Source organism: Anarhichas minor, unplaced genomic scaffold (assembly GCF_050575085.1).
Source record: "Anarhichas minor isolate MPS153535 unplaced genomic scaffold, ASM5057508v1 ptg000007l, whole genome shotgun sequence".
Lineage (NCBI taxonomy): Eukaryota > Metazoa > Chordata > Actinopteri > Perciformes > Anarhichadidae > Anarhichas > Anarhichas minor.
Window position 1 is genome coordinate 10269524 of NW_027466453.1, and position 14022 is coordinate 10283545.

The 14022-nt window shown below is 42.1% G+C and overlaps 1 protein-coding gene across 2 annotated transcripts in view; it reads right to left on the bottom strand.

The window, feature by feature from the left end:
- Positions 1-2961: 2961 nt before the first annotated feature.
- asic2 (acid-sensing (proton-gated) ion channel 2) overlaps positions 2962-14022 on the bottom strand; it is a 274492-nt gene continuing 263431 nt past the window's right edge. For both annotated transcript variants that reach the window (XM_076085733.1, XM_076085732.1), the window contains exons 4-10: positions 10447-10597; positions 10122-10178; positions 5320-5473; positions 4921-5012; positions 4309-4388; positions 3583-3651; positions 2962-3063 (exon numbers count right to left, since the gene is read on the bottom strand). In XM_076085733.1, the coding sequence (XP_075941848.1) occupies positions 2962-3063; positions 3583-3651; positions 4309-4388; positions 4921-5012; positions 5320-5473; positions 10122-10178; positions 10447-10597 (705 nt within the window). The remainder of the gene's footprint in view (positions 3064-3582; positions 3652-4308; positions 4389-4920; positions 5013-5319; positions 5474-10121; positions 10179-10446; positions 10598-14022) is intronic.

A 14022-nucleotide genomic window follows, 5' to 3' on the forward strand; every position in this document is an offset into this window, starting at 1 on the left:
TATATATATATAGATATCTATCTATATATATATAGAGGTGAATTAATGAAACAAATGTGTAGCCAAGGAGGAAGGATAGAAATAGCGCTCTGAGTTTCAGTGCCCACTGCTGCTGCTGGATTCCCTTAAAAGAAGCAAAGCTTAACAAAACCTGACCAGCATGCTAAATCAGGTTTCAAGCTGATTTTTCCGCTGCTGTGGCGTGCCCCCCTACATTGTCCAAGCTGCTGTAATCATTTGAGGCTTAATGGGGGAATACTTCAGCCAATATTAAGTGCATGTAGCACGGATGTCAGAGGGAAATTGCACCTTGCCAAGCTACATTTGATCCAGCTTGGCTTGCTATTCTCCAGTTGTTTTTTTGCAGGGGTTGTCATTCTCTAGTTGAGAATGTCCCTGCGTCAGTTCACAGGTCACACTCCCAACCTCCCATGAAATGACACTTTAACAGAGGAAGACTGGGCTACACAAGCACTCAGACTCTTGGTTCGTCTACATTTAGGCTTAAAACTCTTCAGTTTACCAATGCATTTTGTTAGAATACATTTGTGGCTATTCATACCTCTCACTGCACTTATGCCATTTCATTTTTCTGTTTATTCAGTTTTATTTAATATCAGCTTATTCATATCTCCCATCTCACTTTTATTTATTTCTATTTTGCCAGGCTAGCGGCATGGCTCTAGGGAGGTAATCCTGCTCTGTCTGTCTGTCCAACCATTTGGTCCAGACTGAAATATCTCAACAACTATTGGATGGATTATTATGACATTTTGTACATACATTCATGGTCCCCAAACGACAAATCCTGCTGGAGATCCCCTGACTTTTCCTGTAGGATCATCATGACGTTTACATTTTTCCTGTTTGAGTGTCCTCCTGGAGAATCCAAACAGTATAATAACTTTGTTAATCATTTGACTTTTTAATCGAGCACCTTCATGAGGTTTTAGTTAGACAAAATACTAGCAAAATTTATTTAATTCAATTAATTTAATTCACCTGTATTTGTGTTTAGTGTGAATTAGAAAATATCGCCACGCCTTGCTCAGCCTTGTCACAACATGACGCCATCACTGCAAAACAACTTTTTAATTGAATTGTTTCACATTAAAAACACACACTGTATGCGGCATCACAAAATGAGAAAACGCTGTCCTGCGATAACAATTGAAGCCAAAGTAGAGCCAAGAATCAGCCAGTGTCGTTACCATGAAGAGACGAGAGACACGTTAAGTCTCGCACGCCTGCAGGTCGGCTGGAGATTGTGTCCGTCTGAAGCCACAACATAAAATAGTACACACAGACAGCAGGTTGAGCCACAGATGGGAAATCATAATTCAAATAGTCTCACAAAGCACTTGAATTCATTCCTACCTGTAATGTACATTACCATGATGACAGAGACCAAGCTAGGATGACCATGGACTCGTATGCACTAAATCTTTCACTTGATCTCACACAAGCTTTTGGTGTGAAGCCGTATTATGTAACTTTCCGAGGACACTGAAGGTTCAGAGAGACCTGTATTGGAAAGGAAGCCTGGTGCTCATACAAAAATGTGTCCTTCGTGGTAAGCATGACATTCAACTTCCCTCTAAATGCTACTGCCCGTTGCATAACATTCTCACCTAAAGAGTAACATTATGAAAAAAAAAAAGTGACAAATATGAAGTCACTTCTGCACCTGGAGTGAATGTTCTACTGGATTTATTTTAGATTAAATACGATTCAGGTCTGCGTGGTACCCGAAACAAAAACACATTTACACCACATCACCCCGTATCCCAAAAACACATCCCAGCTAAACCTTCCTCATGGTGCTTTGTCATCATTTATAAGATCTTTTTTTTTTTTTGGTGAAACAAAAAATAATGCCACCTTTCAGCTGTCTGAAATAACATTCTCTTAATGAAATAATGGTTTGACAACAGTCTGGGCATATTCATTTGTAGCGGTGTTTTGTACATGGCTGTCTGGCAAGCAAATAAATTCAGATTCTACCTCTTAGACGTGTGCTGGGTTGAGGTGCAGCAGCTAGAAGCAATTTATTCATATAAATTGACAGTAGGAGTATGACATCCCTTTAGAGATGTCTGTAGGGAACGGCTTAACACCCCTGGAGTCACATAGCAAACATGCCTTTTAGTAAACTGACTAAACTGAATCTGACGGGTGAAAAGAATATGCAAAATGCAGACTGCAAAATATTCAGATTTCACTATTTTCAGTGATCAAATTTGTTTTGTTTTCTTCCCTCAGTAATAGTCTTACATCACCAACCACCTTCCCCTCCAAGACAGTTAAATAATAAATAATAAATTGCTGTTTAGAATAGATTTCCGAGGGTATGGTCTCATCTGAACTATGATTTTAAACAACCATAGGTTCAATCTGTACATTCGAAGTTTGATATCTCACCTGGGCCTTCGTCACAGGCCTTTCCTGCAGATAGAGAGAGACAAACGGCACACATGTACAGTAAAGCAACACTGCAGTCCAGCATATGCATCAGCAAAGAGAGCAAGATAGATTGACGCATGCATGTTCAAAACCAAGTTTGTACAGTTCATTTGGCAGTGAGCGACATATTAATGTGTTTGTTACATATGCTGCACAGGGGGTGATCCCCCTTCATCCCACCTAGTCTCTGATTTTCTGTGTATATGGAGACACGGATCCCACTGCACTGGTCTGGCACAATGGAGGCCACCCTCCCACCACAGTACAGTGCAGGCTGACAGAGAGGCCCGATAAGTCCGGCTGACAGCTCCTTAATCCCCATTAGTGCCTCAGACAGGGCGGTTTGACAGAGTGCAACACTGTCCTTAGGCCAGTCCCTGTTTTTGTCCTCCCCTCCCCTGTTAGGGACCTGCAGGATGCCCTAACAGAGGATGTGGCGCCACCAAGTGGAGGCAGCCTCTGGGTGTGTGTGGCTCTGAGGGACAAGGGTGGAGGGCCTCAGCAGGCAATCTCCTCCAAGGTGCCCAGCGTTGTCTGCAGGGGGACTGTCACAGTGTGGCTGATGGACTCCGAGTGGTTTGCCACCGGGTCACAGGAACTCTGGGGAAAAAAAGATTGAAAGAGTCTTAGTGCTCGTTCAGACTAGAGAGTGGCAAAGCAGTATTAATTTGGGCATCCTTGTGAAATAGGTGTTTCTGGTGAGCAGGTGACTACTTGTTGAGCTGCTGCTTTGGCTGGAGAGCTAGCCACTAACATGCTAACTAGCCGGCATCATGCCAGCACAACCCAGTCACAATAGATTGGTTGTGAACAGGACAGTAAGTTAACCCGATGTATTCAAAAGATGTGACTTTTACCATCGAGTTCTGTACTGGAGCACTTTATAATATGCTTTAATATGATACAGTAACTTCCTGCATGTTAGACTTTTTTTTGGGGGGCATTAAATTGGCATGCTACCGTCGGTCTGAACACAGTTTTAGATTTCCTAGGGCGCTCTTTCTCCGTGCTTGTGTGGAGGGGTAACGACAGGGCAAGGTTTGATATGCATGGTCAGAGTGCATGAAATTGCACTCTGTAAGGAGAATTGACAAGGGAGGGGTTAAAGGCCACTCTCACCACATCCTCTCCATGACTCTCCTCCTCCTCCTCTCTGCTCAGTAAATCCAGTAGTCTGTCTTTCACCACCTGCAGATTGGGAAATATAAGTCAGAAAAGCATGACTTAATAATTACAAGACGAGAGCTTCTATAACAGTTAGGAACATTTGACTTCAAAGCAGAAAAAATAAATTAATAGTAATTTGGTGGCATATGGCAACACACTACACTATTACAATCATTTGAGCATGCAAACTGTTAAAAGTAGCTTTAGAGGTGCTTATGTCAGCGACATGAGGGTTTCTTATCCCCATTACTCTATTATGGCCATTAAAATAAAAATTGAAAATGACTTTCCCTCTGTATTTCCACACCCCTCGGGGAGACAAAGACTATCATTTCTTGCCAGAACCCTGCGCAGCTGAAAGCAGCTCTAAAGAGAGCGTCACACAGTAGAGCAAAGGTAATGGGAAAAGCACCAGCACACATTCCTTCATCTCACGCCACTTCTGAACTAAATCTAGCTCTTTGTGTCAAATCTGCTTTTTGCATCAGTGACATTGCTTTTGTTGTCAGCTTTCATGGTCAACGGATGCTCCAGCTCTTCACGGAAAAACCCAAAACGAGAGCTATCAATGTTTATCGCTCCGAGTGGGACCCTTTAGAGGAGTGATGTGTTGGCGTAATTAGATGTTTCAACATTCATGTGAGAACAAAAGTGTGAAAACGGCATCTTTAGACCGACCTCATACGCATAGTCAAACAGCTCCAGGATGGTCAGGATGCTGGCTCCAATGAACAGACCCATCTGGCCTCCAATATCACCTGTAGGACGAAGGCCACAGCCACAGTTACACAAAGAGAAATAGAATAGGTTACGTAAAACCTGAAGAAACAGCTCCTAAACATGATCGTTTATTAATTAACACCTGTCAAGTTTTAGTCAATCTATGGGGTTTGCTTCACTCCCAGAAGATTTCCAAAGATTACTGCTTTTGTCAATTACTTGGTCAATACTGAAACAAATGACCTTGTTATGTTCAGTCAGAGATTGTGGAGAGGCTATTTTCCCACTTTTCATTTATAGATGCTGTGACTTAACTGACAAAATTGTAAAAATGTAGCTCGCTACCAGTAAAATCTAATGTCACAGTGCCGACATTTTGTTGATGGCTTGTCACACACACCATGACCGTCCAATCAGACATCTTTCAATTAGCTTATCTCGATCTTCTGCCATGACTCAGAGTGGGCCATTTCCCACGAATTAACACACATATTCAAAAGTAGCATGACTGTGACTAATGTAAACTGGATCCAGGTTTGGAAAATAAAGTTAACATTGAGTGAAACTTACCCAGCAAGCCTGCCACCTCGTAAGCTTTCTTTTGCTCGATGGTCTCGTAGTTTAAAGCCTCAAAGAACACATCCAACACCAAGATATTGTCTCTGCAAAAAGGCAAAATTGGGCATTAGTCCAGAAGAATCCACCACCAGACAATCACTTGGCAATTAACAGTCCATCTATTTCCTGCAAGGCTGAGCAAACAGGCAAACACAACCACTGTGTGGGAGGAGAACATGTGTATTGCAGAAGCTCAGCTTTTCACAGATATTCCAGTTCTTTAAAGTCGTCATTAAAAGTGCTACTGGAGACAACGTGGGCAGCAAAGACGCTCAGATCCTCTTTGTGGTGAGTTTGCATCTTTCTCCCATTTAAAGTGTGTTATCTCTGGATGCTAAGCTTGCTACTTACGTGATGTACTTCTCCGACTTGTTGAACTTCTTCTGCAGGTAACGGGCCGAGGTCTTGCTGGGGATTTTGACCATGGACAGCTCTTTGTTGTAGCGGGTCATGTTGCACGGCGTCCTGCACATGCAGTTACTGCTCTCCACTGCCGACAGTTTAGCTTTACGCAGGAGGGGGCGATGGAAAGGGGAGAGGCGTAATAACGGGGGGGGGGGGGGGGGGGGGGGGTAAATGGAACGAGATGTGGGAGGATGGGTTGAGGATGATGAGAAAAATGCTCTTTTAGACACAAATTGAGACTTTTCCTTATATAGTTCAGATATACTGAGACTTCCACTTTAAAAGGCAGAACATATCCAGTCAGCAGTGTGACTGCTGCATATTTTGCCAGTTTAACTAAGGCCTCCACCCCTATGCTACATCCAACTGGCAGACCAAAGTCTTACCGTGTATTTGAAGAACTTCTGGCCAGACTGAGCTAGTCACTAGTATATTGATACAATGCAATGAAAAGACGAAGAGGAGAGTCATCTGCACAAATCAAGCAATCTCTATATTATTCTAATACTTCAGGAGAAAATCAGCTTTCTGACCAAAAACTATATATGTTATTAAAACTATAAGATAAACAAAATATGCAGCCGCAAAATACTAAATGGACAAACATCACAAGTTGCTATATCTAATAAAATATTCTACATTATTTTACTCAACAATACATTAAGGTCACTGTAAATACACGATACGCTTCTAAATACATTTACGTCTATTTTAACCATTGATAGATAGAAAAATGCCAAATGTTCGCTGGTTCCAGCTCCTCAAAATGTGAGGATTTGTGAGTTTTCTATAATGGAAATTGAATATATCAGGAAAAACAATCAACTTGAAGAAATGGAACTGGGTATTTTCTAAAATTTTACAGATAAAATTATGCTTCATTTTCGGGGAAAAATATTGAAAACATAAATTGATAAAAGTAATCATGACTTGCAGCAGACATAGAAATATTTATCCAGGCTAAAATGATTGAGTAATTTAGTTCAATCATGAACTTCAAACCTTACTAATCGGAAATAACATTATGTTAAATTGTGCTATAATGGTACACCTACCACAGCCAGATACTTCTAAGCCACATCTTTGCAGTGTGTTAGTGCCAGCTGTACGTCAATGTTTTATCAGAGCAAATAAACATTCAACTAAACAGACCTGAAGCTTCTGCAGCTTTGTACTTAAAGCATCAACGCCACAGGAAAATGTATCTTGCACCTCTTTTCCTGATCTGAAATCTGACCCCTGTTGATTTCAGATTTCAGATTTCAGATTATGAAAACACATACTGTACCTATAAACACTGGCATTCAAATACCGGATTGCACACATGGCCCCATTCATACTGCGCCTTAATTCTTGCGGCTGTTTACTCCACAAAAGCCTGAACGCCAGTATAAGTCAATGTCACTGTCAAAGTCACAACATATGAAGCGCCAAACACAAACACGCCCTCAAGCAGCATCCGTGAAAACAGCCTTCGCCCTGACAGAGACAAAGTCCTGATGCAGAAATGCCAGGCTCCATTCACGGCTCTGCTTTGGCAGTTTGACTCAGAGAGAGAGAGAGAGAGAGAAAGACTCAACTAAAATGCATTGGATGATTTCGTGTTAAGCCCACAGCCAACACCAACTATCTCACAGTGACTGTAATGTTAAGCGACACAGGCTTTTCAAATATAGCTCCATCAAAAGCTTCTACGGCACCGAGGCTGCTCACACTCCCCATAAATCACTTTCCCAGGCTGAATTTATGAAGTTGCAAAATGAGTCGTTTCCCTCTACAAAAAAAACTTCTCTCTTGATTTAAAAATCCCAAAACCCCTAATTCTCTGAATCAAAAGGAGAAGTCAGTATCATCAGGATTATTTCTCACTGCGGCAGCTCTGTGGCAGACCAGCAGATCACAGAGAACCAGGCGGCTTTCCCCCACGGCGCACTAATAGCCGGTGGGACCACACAGTCATGTAATTGCAAGAGGAAATTCAATATAGCTTCTCTGTGGTCTCTTATTTTTTATTCAAATGAGACATTATTGGATACACAGGAGCAAGGCCTCGTGCATTCAAATCATTGATTTATTGCTCTAAGCCCTTCACCTTTGTCCACTCCCCCTTTTTCGTTTTCTCCCTCACATACACATTTAAATCTAAAAGATCAAATTACCATAATACATTTTTTCAGTTATAGTATAGTATTAGTGTTAGTATTAGACAGTTTTGGCATCTACTGTTTGGAAGCTATAACAACAGTTGGAAATAATTGTGTTTTCTGTCCGTGTGTGATTATAGACTCAGATAAACTCCAAAGCAAATGACGAGACAAGCAAGTTGTCTCCCATCACAAAGTGCTTTCAGAGCCTTCTCCAAATCTTAAGTGACACAGTTATAGAGTGAGAGAAACCCAAACAAACTTTGATGCGTGAAATGTTCTTTGACGGGTAGAGCAAATTGGCACTGCCTTTAAAACAAGAATTAATTTGCATTCAGTGATCCAAACTCTCCGTGTGTGTGTGTGTGTTGGGATTGTGAAAGGTTTTATGTTTCTAGTTTTAAAGAAATAATTTTCCCTGGCGGTGGGAGAGAGCAGAGAGACTGGTGTGGGAGGAGAGAAAGCTTTTCTGATGTTGCTGTAACTCCCACTGGCCAACAGCTGAGGATGATTTTACTTATTATGTTTTTTTTTAAATTAACTTAGCACAGTTGTGTATTACTTATGTTTTCACTAAAATGTAAATTAGAGCTAATATGACCAACAGTGGTATTACTTGAGAATGTGTTAAAGCATGGCATCATCTCTTAAGGACTATGCAAGAAAATTAATTAATCTTGAGAGGGGCTCTTTCATCATAAAGCCTTGCCACCGCAACCACTTAAGTTGCCGAGTGAGTATATAGTATATAATGGTCGGTGCGGCCAAATTACAAAAAAATGTCTTCATTATTTAATCATACTTTCTCACTTGGAATCTAGTCATTCATCAGTTTCAGACCTCATTTCTGCCTCCACAACAATAAACAATAGAGGTTAATGAAACTCTTTGAAACGGACAAAACATAAAAAATAAGTTTTGATTTATAGTTGAGCGTCGGATATTATTTATTGCTATCATCGCGGCAACACTAGAAGGATGTATCGTAGATGATCAGGACATATCATGCTTTGATTATGTTCCCCCACTGTGTCTGTGTTTACAGCCTTTTTGTTTATTTTCTGATACAGAGCGACAGAGCTGCACATGTACTTTCAGATCTGGAGTCACATCCTTAATAACTTGACTTATAACATTCGCCTTGTATCTGAATTACTGAATTAGAGACGACCGCTGTGCAACCGCTGTGTTTACGTGCAATGAGTCAGAGTAGAGATCCCGGTGAACAGAAGGTCTGCAGTGTTATGGCTTTGCTAGTGTTACAGAGTCTTAACTGAAGGGAAAATTCACACCTTTTATGTGGATGTCCAATCAGTTTTAAAGGTAAATGTATGGAATTCCTCAACGCTTGCTATGTTGACCGAGAAAGCTGAGTTTGCAGCTGCAAAATCTGTTGTTCTTCCTGCATCCAGCGTAGTCATTTGACGTGACAGTAGTCACGGCAAGTTGGTGGAAAGGAAGGTCTACAGGCTAATTTAGCTTGGATTTCTCGTCTCCGTCTCTGGGTGGCCAGGTGGCGTTAATGTCACAGAACCGAACTGCCTTCATGAAAATACATTATGTTCAAATTTCGGTGCCCCAACCCTTTACGTGTGACTGTAAAGTGTATACGTGCTTTCGTGTAGTTTAATAAGCTGGCAACATGGCCGGAATGCACCCCAACGCATGCCGGGACAGGCTCTAGCCTTCCTTGTGACCTTTAACACGATAATCAAATAGGAAACAGATAAGACACCATTTTAAACCCTTGACTTTTAAACACTTTTCAAGGAATCTAATTTGGATAAAAATCACAAGGAAAGCTTCTCATCTGAATTTCATGAGTCTCTCTCTCGAGTGTACTGCTTTTGCAAACAGACATTAGGGAATTTTCCTGAAAACAAATAGAATCAGTTCAGTATCTTAAAAACAGCTGGACGAGTCAACATTAAATAAAACTGACAGAGTTAATATAAATGTGAAAGGATGGAGCAAAGGCTGCCAAAAACCTCTTACAGGGCTGTTTAATTTACCCCAACGCATGAAATATGTCACCATTATCCATCCGACCACCCATCCATTAAATTGTCTGCTCTGATGTTGGTTACAGACTTGATGAGTTCTTCACACACAAGGGGAAATATTGAGATGAATCCTGTTCTCTTGATAAATCAGAAAGTTAAGTAGCGAACACAGACACTTTCCTCCATTTATAGGATATACGGGAAGTGCTTTGGCCAGTTGTGTTGTGTTTATTCCTCGACAGTGAAATTTATTTTTTAAACGATGACGGACAGAGAGGACGGACAGAGAGGACGGACAGTACGACGGTGGCTATCACCCGTTCCCAATGTAGACTTGTTACCTACTACAGTGCTTTGGCATTCATGATGATATACTTTAGTTGCTCTTAAGTTGAGCCGACCCAAGCTTAAAATTCTCTGCGGTGTTGCTCGTGTTTAAAGCAGGTTTAGCATTAAAGCTCTGTATCAACAGGGAAAAAAGATAATCCTAATCCTTTGCCGAGGCAAATAATGATACGTAAACCAGAAAATACAGCGTGTGTGTGTGTGTGTGTGTCGTCTTAACTCATGTTCATGAGGTTGTGTGCATATGCGGACTTACCAAGGGCAGGCTCGGCGCAGTCTTTGTACTGCTCAGGCGTGCAGTAAGAAGCATCGCCTAAGAACAGGTCAAATGAGGAGGAATTAGTCAATGGTCGTGTTTACATTGAGTTCTTGAAAGACAGTTGGATGAATATAGAAACAATATCCCAGGTTTTAATGCCAACAACTAATCCTGTATTGACTTGTGATGTCCATATGAGGTCTCCCAATGCAGTCTAATCTCATATAAAATACTGCAACCTTGCTAAAACTCTGTGCATGGTCAATACACCCCCAGAAGTGTCTTTTTTTTGTGCTAAACTCAGACCAGCGGTGGCGCTTACCAGGCATGTGCACCATCCTGCAGTTGCAATTCTCTACGATGTAGCGTGTTTCACAGTCAATCCTGCAGGCAGTTACACTGTAGACCTGGAAGAAGCCCGACTCAAGAGCCTTCGATTCGCACTCTCCCCACGGGGGAGGCAGGTAGGTCAGCTGCAGGTGAGAAAACATGGGGTGGGGGAGAGTTAGGAGCTTCTTTCAAACACACACGAGTTTTAAATACTTTTTATTAAAATACCATATAGAATGCAATTTAATGCCTTTTTCCAGTGTCCCCCTCTCCACTCAATTCTAGTACTCTTCTGTCTGTCTGTCTGTGTGTATGTGTGTATGTGTGTGTGTGTGTGTGTGTGTGCGCTGCCGTCGGCGTGGCTTCTCCACTTACTCTCCTGGCTCCCTGATTGCTGCCAAGCTGTACCTGCTCCAAGCAACACACCTGGAATACATCAACTCATCAGCCCAGCAGTATTTCAACACTGGCGTTCCTCCCAGCCCTTGTCAGATCGTTCTGTCGGCCACAGTGTTAGTCTTGTGTTTACGGCTGCTCCTTGTGTTCCTGCTTAGTGTATTATCTCCCTGTGTGTTTGTTGCAGTGCTTAATCCTGTTTTTCCCTTGTGCCTGCAGTATCATCCACCTTCCTGTCTGCCAGCCTGCTTCCCCATCCAACCTCACCCTCGTTCACCTTGCTCAGCTGGACCTGCCATTACTCTTCACCCTCCTGCCCTCTGCCATCATCACTGGTACTTTATTGAGTGCTTTCAATAAACTTCATCTGTCTCCTAGTTGGGTTCTGCGCTTTGGTCTTTCACTTTGAACTAGATCATTAAAACATTTTAAAAAATGTGTAAGTATACGTATTGACATTAACAGGATGTGGACCCCGATACACTGCAGAAAATTGATCGATGGATAACCAATCAGGACTTTTGCACATGAGTCGATTGAGTTTTGTAGCTACTGTGGCCAGAAGTAGCAACAGTGCTCGCTATAGGTCTGATGGTGCTGACTGAAACTCTCCCCAACAAAGGATTGAACAGCCTGCTGACTGTCTCCCAACAGCCCGCAACCACAAATGAATAAAAGATAGAAGAAAAAAAATTAAAGGACTTCTATCATGAGGTAAAAACAGAAATATATATAAATATTTATATATACTTTTGAAGTTTTTTGGATACCCTTCCACTAAGTATTTTTTACAATTTTTATTGTCACATTGAAAATCTATGTTGTGGACAAATCCATACAGCAGCCCTCCAAATGTATTCCTCAGTCCTTGAAAACCAGCCAATACAGAGCAGCAGAAGAGCCTCGCAACAAACCAGGCGGTGCGGAAAACAATTCAACAGATAGTCAGACTCTGTCAGAAAAATCCCATGCCGCCTGGCAATGGGAGCACAGAAACTCCAAATGCTCTCCTCCTGCTCCTGTGGCTCGAAGGACTGGGACAGCAGATGAAGAAGGAGGGACACCGGGCCGAGCAGTGTGGAGGCCCATCTGCTCCAAAACACGGGCAGCGTGCTCTAGCCCGCACCCGGCATCCATCACCCTCTGTTCCCCAGTTCCCTTCATTGTCATCACAATGCGTCCCCACTGAGGCTTCTTCAGCCAAATGAGCAATTGTTTTGGGATGAGGCAAAACACAACATCCTGCCAGGTGAAATTTGGCCGCAGTTTGCTTGTTAGTACCGACAGGCTTTGAAACCCTGCCCCCCCTTTCAGGCGATGTATCTGTGCTTCTAGGGAGGTTGATGCTTTAGGTCTTCAGATCACTTCACCAACACATAGGACAATAAATGAAAACACAATCCAAACAGCAATCTAGCATGCTGAATCCAAAAAGTCCAAAAGCCTCCAGTCATTTCTGGACACGGCTACTATGTCTCCTGTGATAATTAAACATGCCCTCCCTGAAGCCAGCAGCAAGCACAAGAAATGAACACCGACATCCAGATGCTATTAATTATATTGGGGACTAAAGAAAGGTGCTTCGCAGCAATCCTTAACCTTTAAAATCACCTTCACACCCCAGCCAATCTTCACTTCTTGGCTAATTAGAGTCAGATGTGGCTGATCGGAGATCTGATTATTTCTCTGTAATCAGATCTATCTAATCAGATAATCCAAGGTGCTCAATATCACTTTTTTTTTTAAACTAAGTTGGGACCCGTTGACCTGATTATTATCTATCTAATAAGATACGAGGCCTGTGCCCCACTCGGGGGTGTTATTCACCAGAGCAATGCTTTAATTAGGCTTTACAAGTTGGTCAGCAGGGACATTGCTGAAAAAGTTGGATTTGTGAACAGAGTGGGTTTTAATAAGGTCAGACACTGTTAGTGCTGGTTGCGTGAGCTGAAATGGAAACTGTAGAGCGCTGGTTTAAGCTGGACGTCAACACCAAAACAGTGTACAGGGCCTCCCCACAACAGTCAAGTTGTATTTTAAATACACGTCTGTCCAAAATGTAATAACTTCATGATGTTATCCTATTCGACATTTGTGTGAAATTGTCATAATTAGCTAATTAATTCCTGAGTTGTGGCCAAAAACCTGTTTTGTGACCTTTGACCACCTCATTCTAATCAATTTAACCTCGAGTGCACGTTGTATAATGGACAGTTTTTTAAAATCCTTAGCTTCAGTCAAAAGCCCTGCACAGAAGGGCAATTTCTATGTCTGGAGAGCTTTAACTTAAAAGTGCCTGTGTGTGAAAACACATTCAAACCCATATAGGCTTTGCACGTTGTGCCTTTAGCTCACTTGATTGAGCTGCTTTGATCTTGGCCCAAAAATAAGCTCATTTAAACTCTTTGTCAAAGTCATTTTCACAGGCAGACTGATTGGCATCCATTACAAAGATCCGCTAATCACCGGGGCTTTTTAAAATGTGTTCCACAAGGCCCCATCCCAAGTCTGTGAACCAGATACTCTACCCAATCTTCATTATCAGGATTATTTTTGAACATATTTAACAGTGCCCTCTGGGTTTCTATAGAAGAAGAAGCTTAAAAAGACAGGTGGGAACATCTCGCAGCAGGAGGTATTTTCCTTCTGATACAAAGTGCAATTGTGCATTAATTAGCTGGAGCAAAATTTGCTGTGTTCCCCACTCTGCGGGCTTGTGGATAGGGACAGTGTTTTTGCAGCAGACAGGCAGAGGAGGGACTGCCTTCACCCCTGCAAGTTATGGGCTGTGCTGAAAGATGACAGAAACCCCGGAGGTTCATTACCCAGGAGGCCTAAACATCACTGCATAGATCTCTTCCGCTTCCTTCCTGCCTACCGCTGAGGTATCGCAGCACCACGCTGAGCTGTGATGTACAGCAGTGAGACGATGCTTCAACTAAATTTTGCTGAAGAAAAAGTTTTTGAAATCCAAACTGAACTCCTTTTTTTGTAAGTTCAGTCACTCACATTCAGTGTGTTGGTATAGGCACAAAGAAAATACTTTAAGTGGTTATAATCAATACGTTTGTGATTCCAGCACATCACGTGTTCATTGGTATGTGAAAGTCTCTTATAGTGACCAACCCACGAAGAACTGTCCTCATCTCTACGAAGCTTTATAGCACCTTTC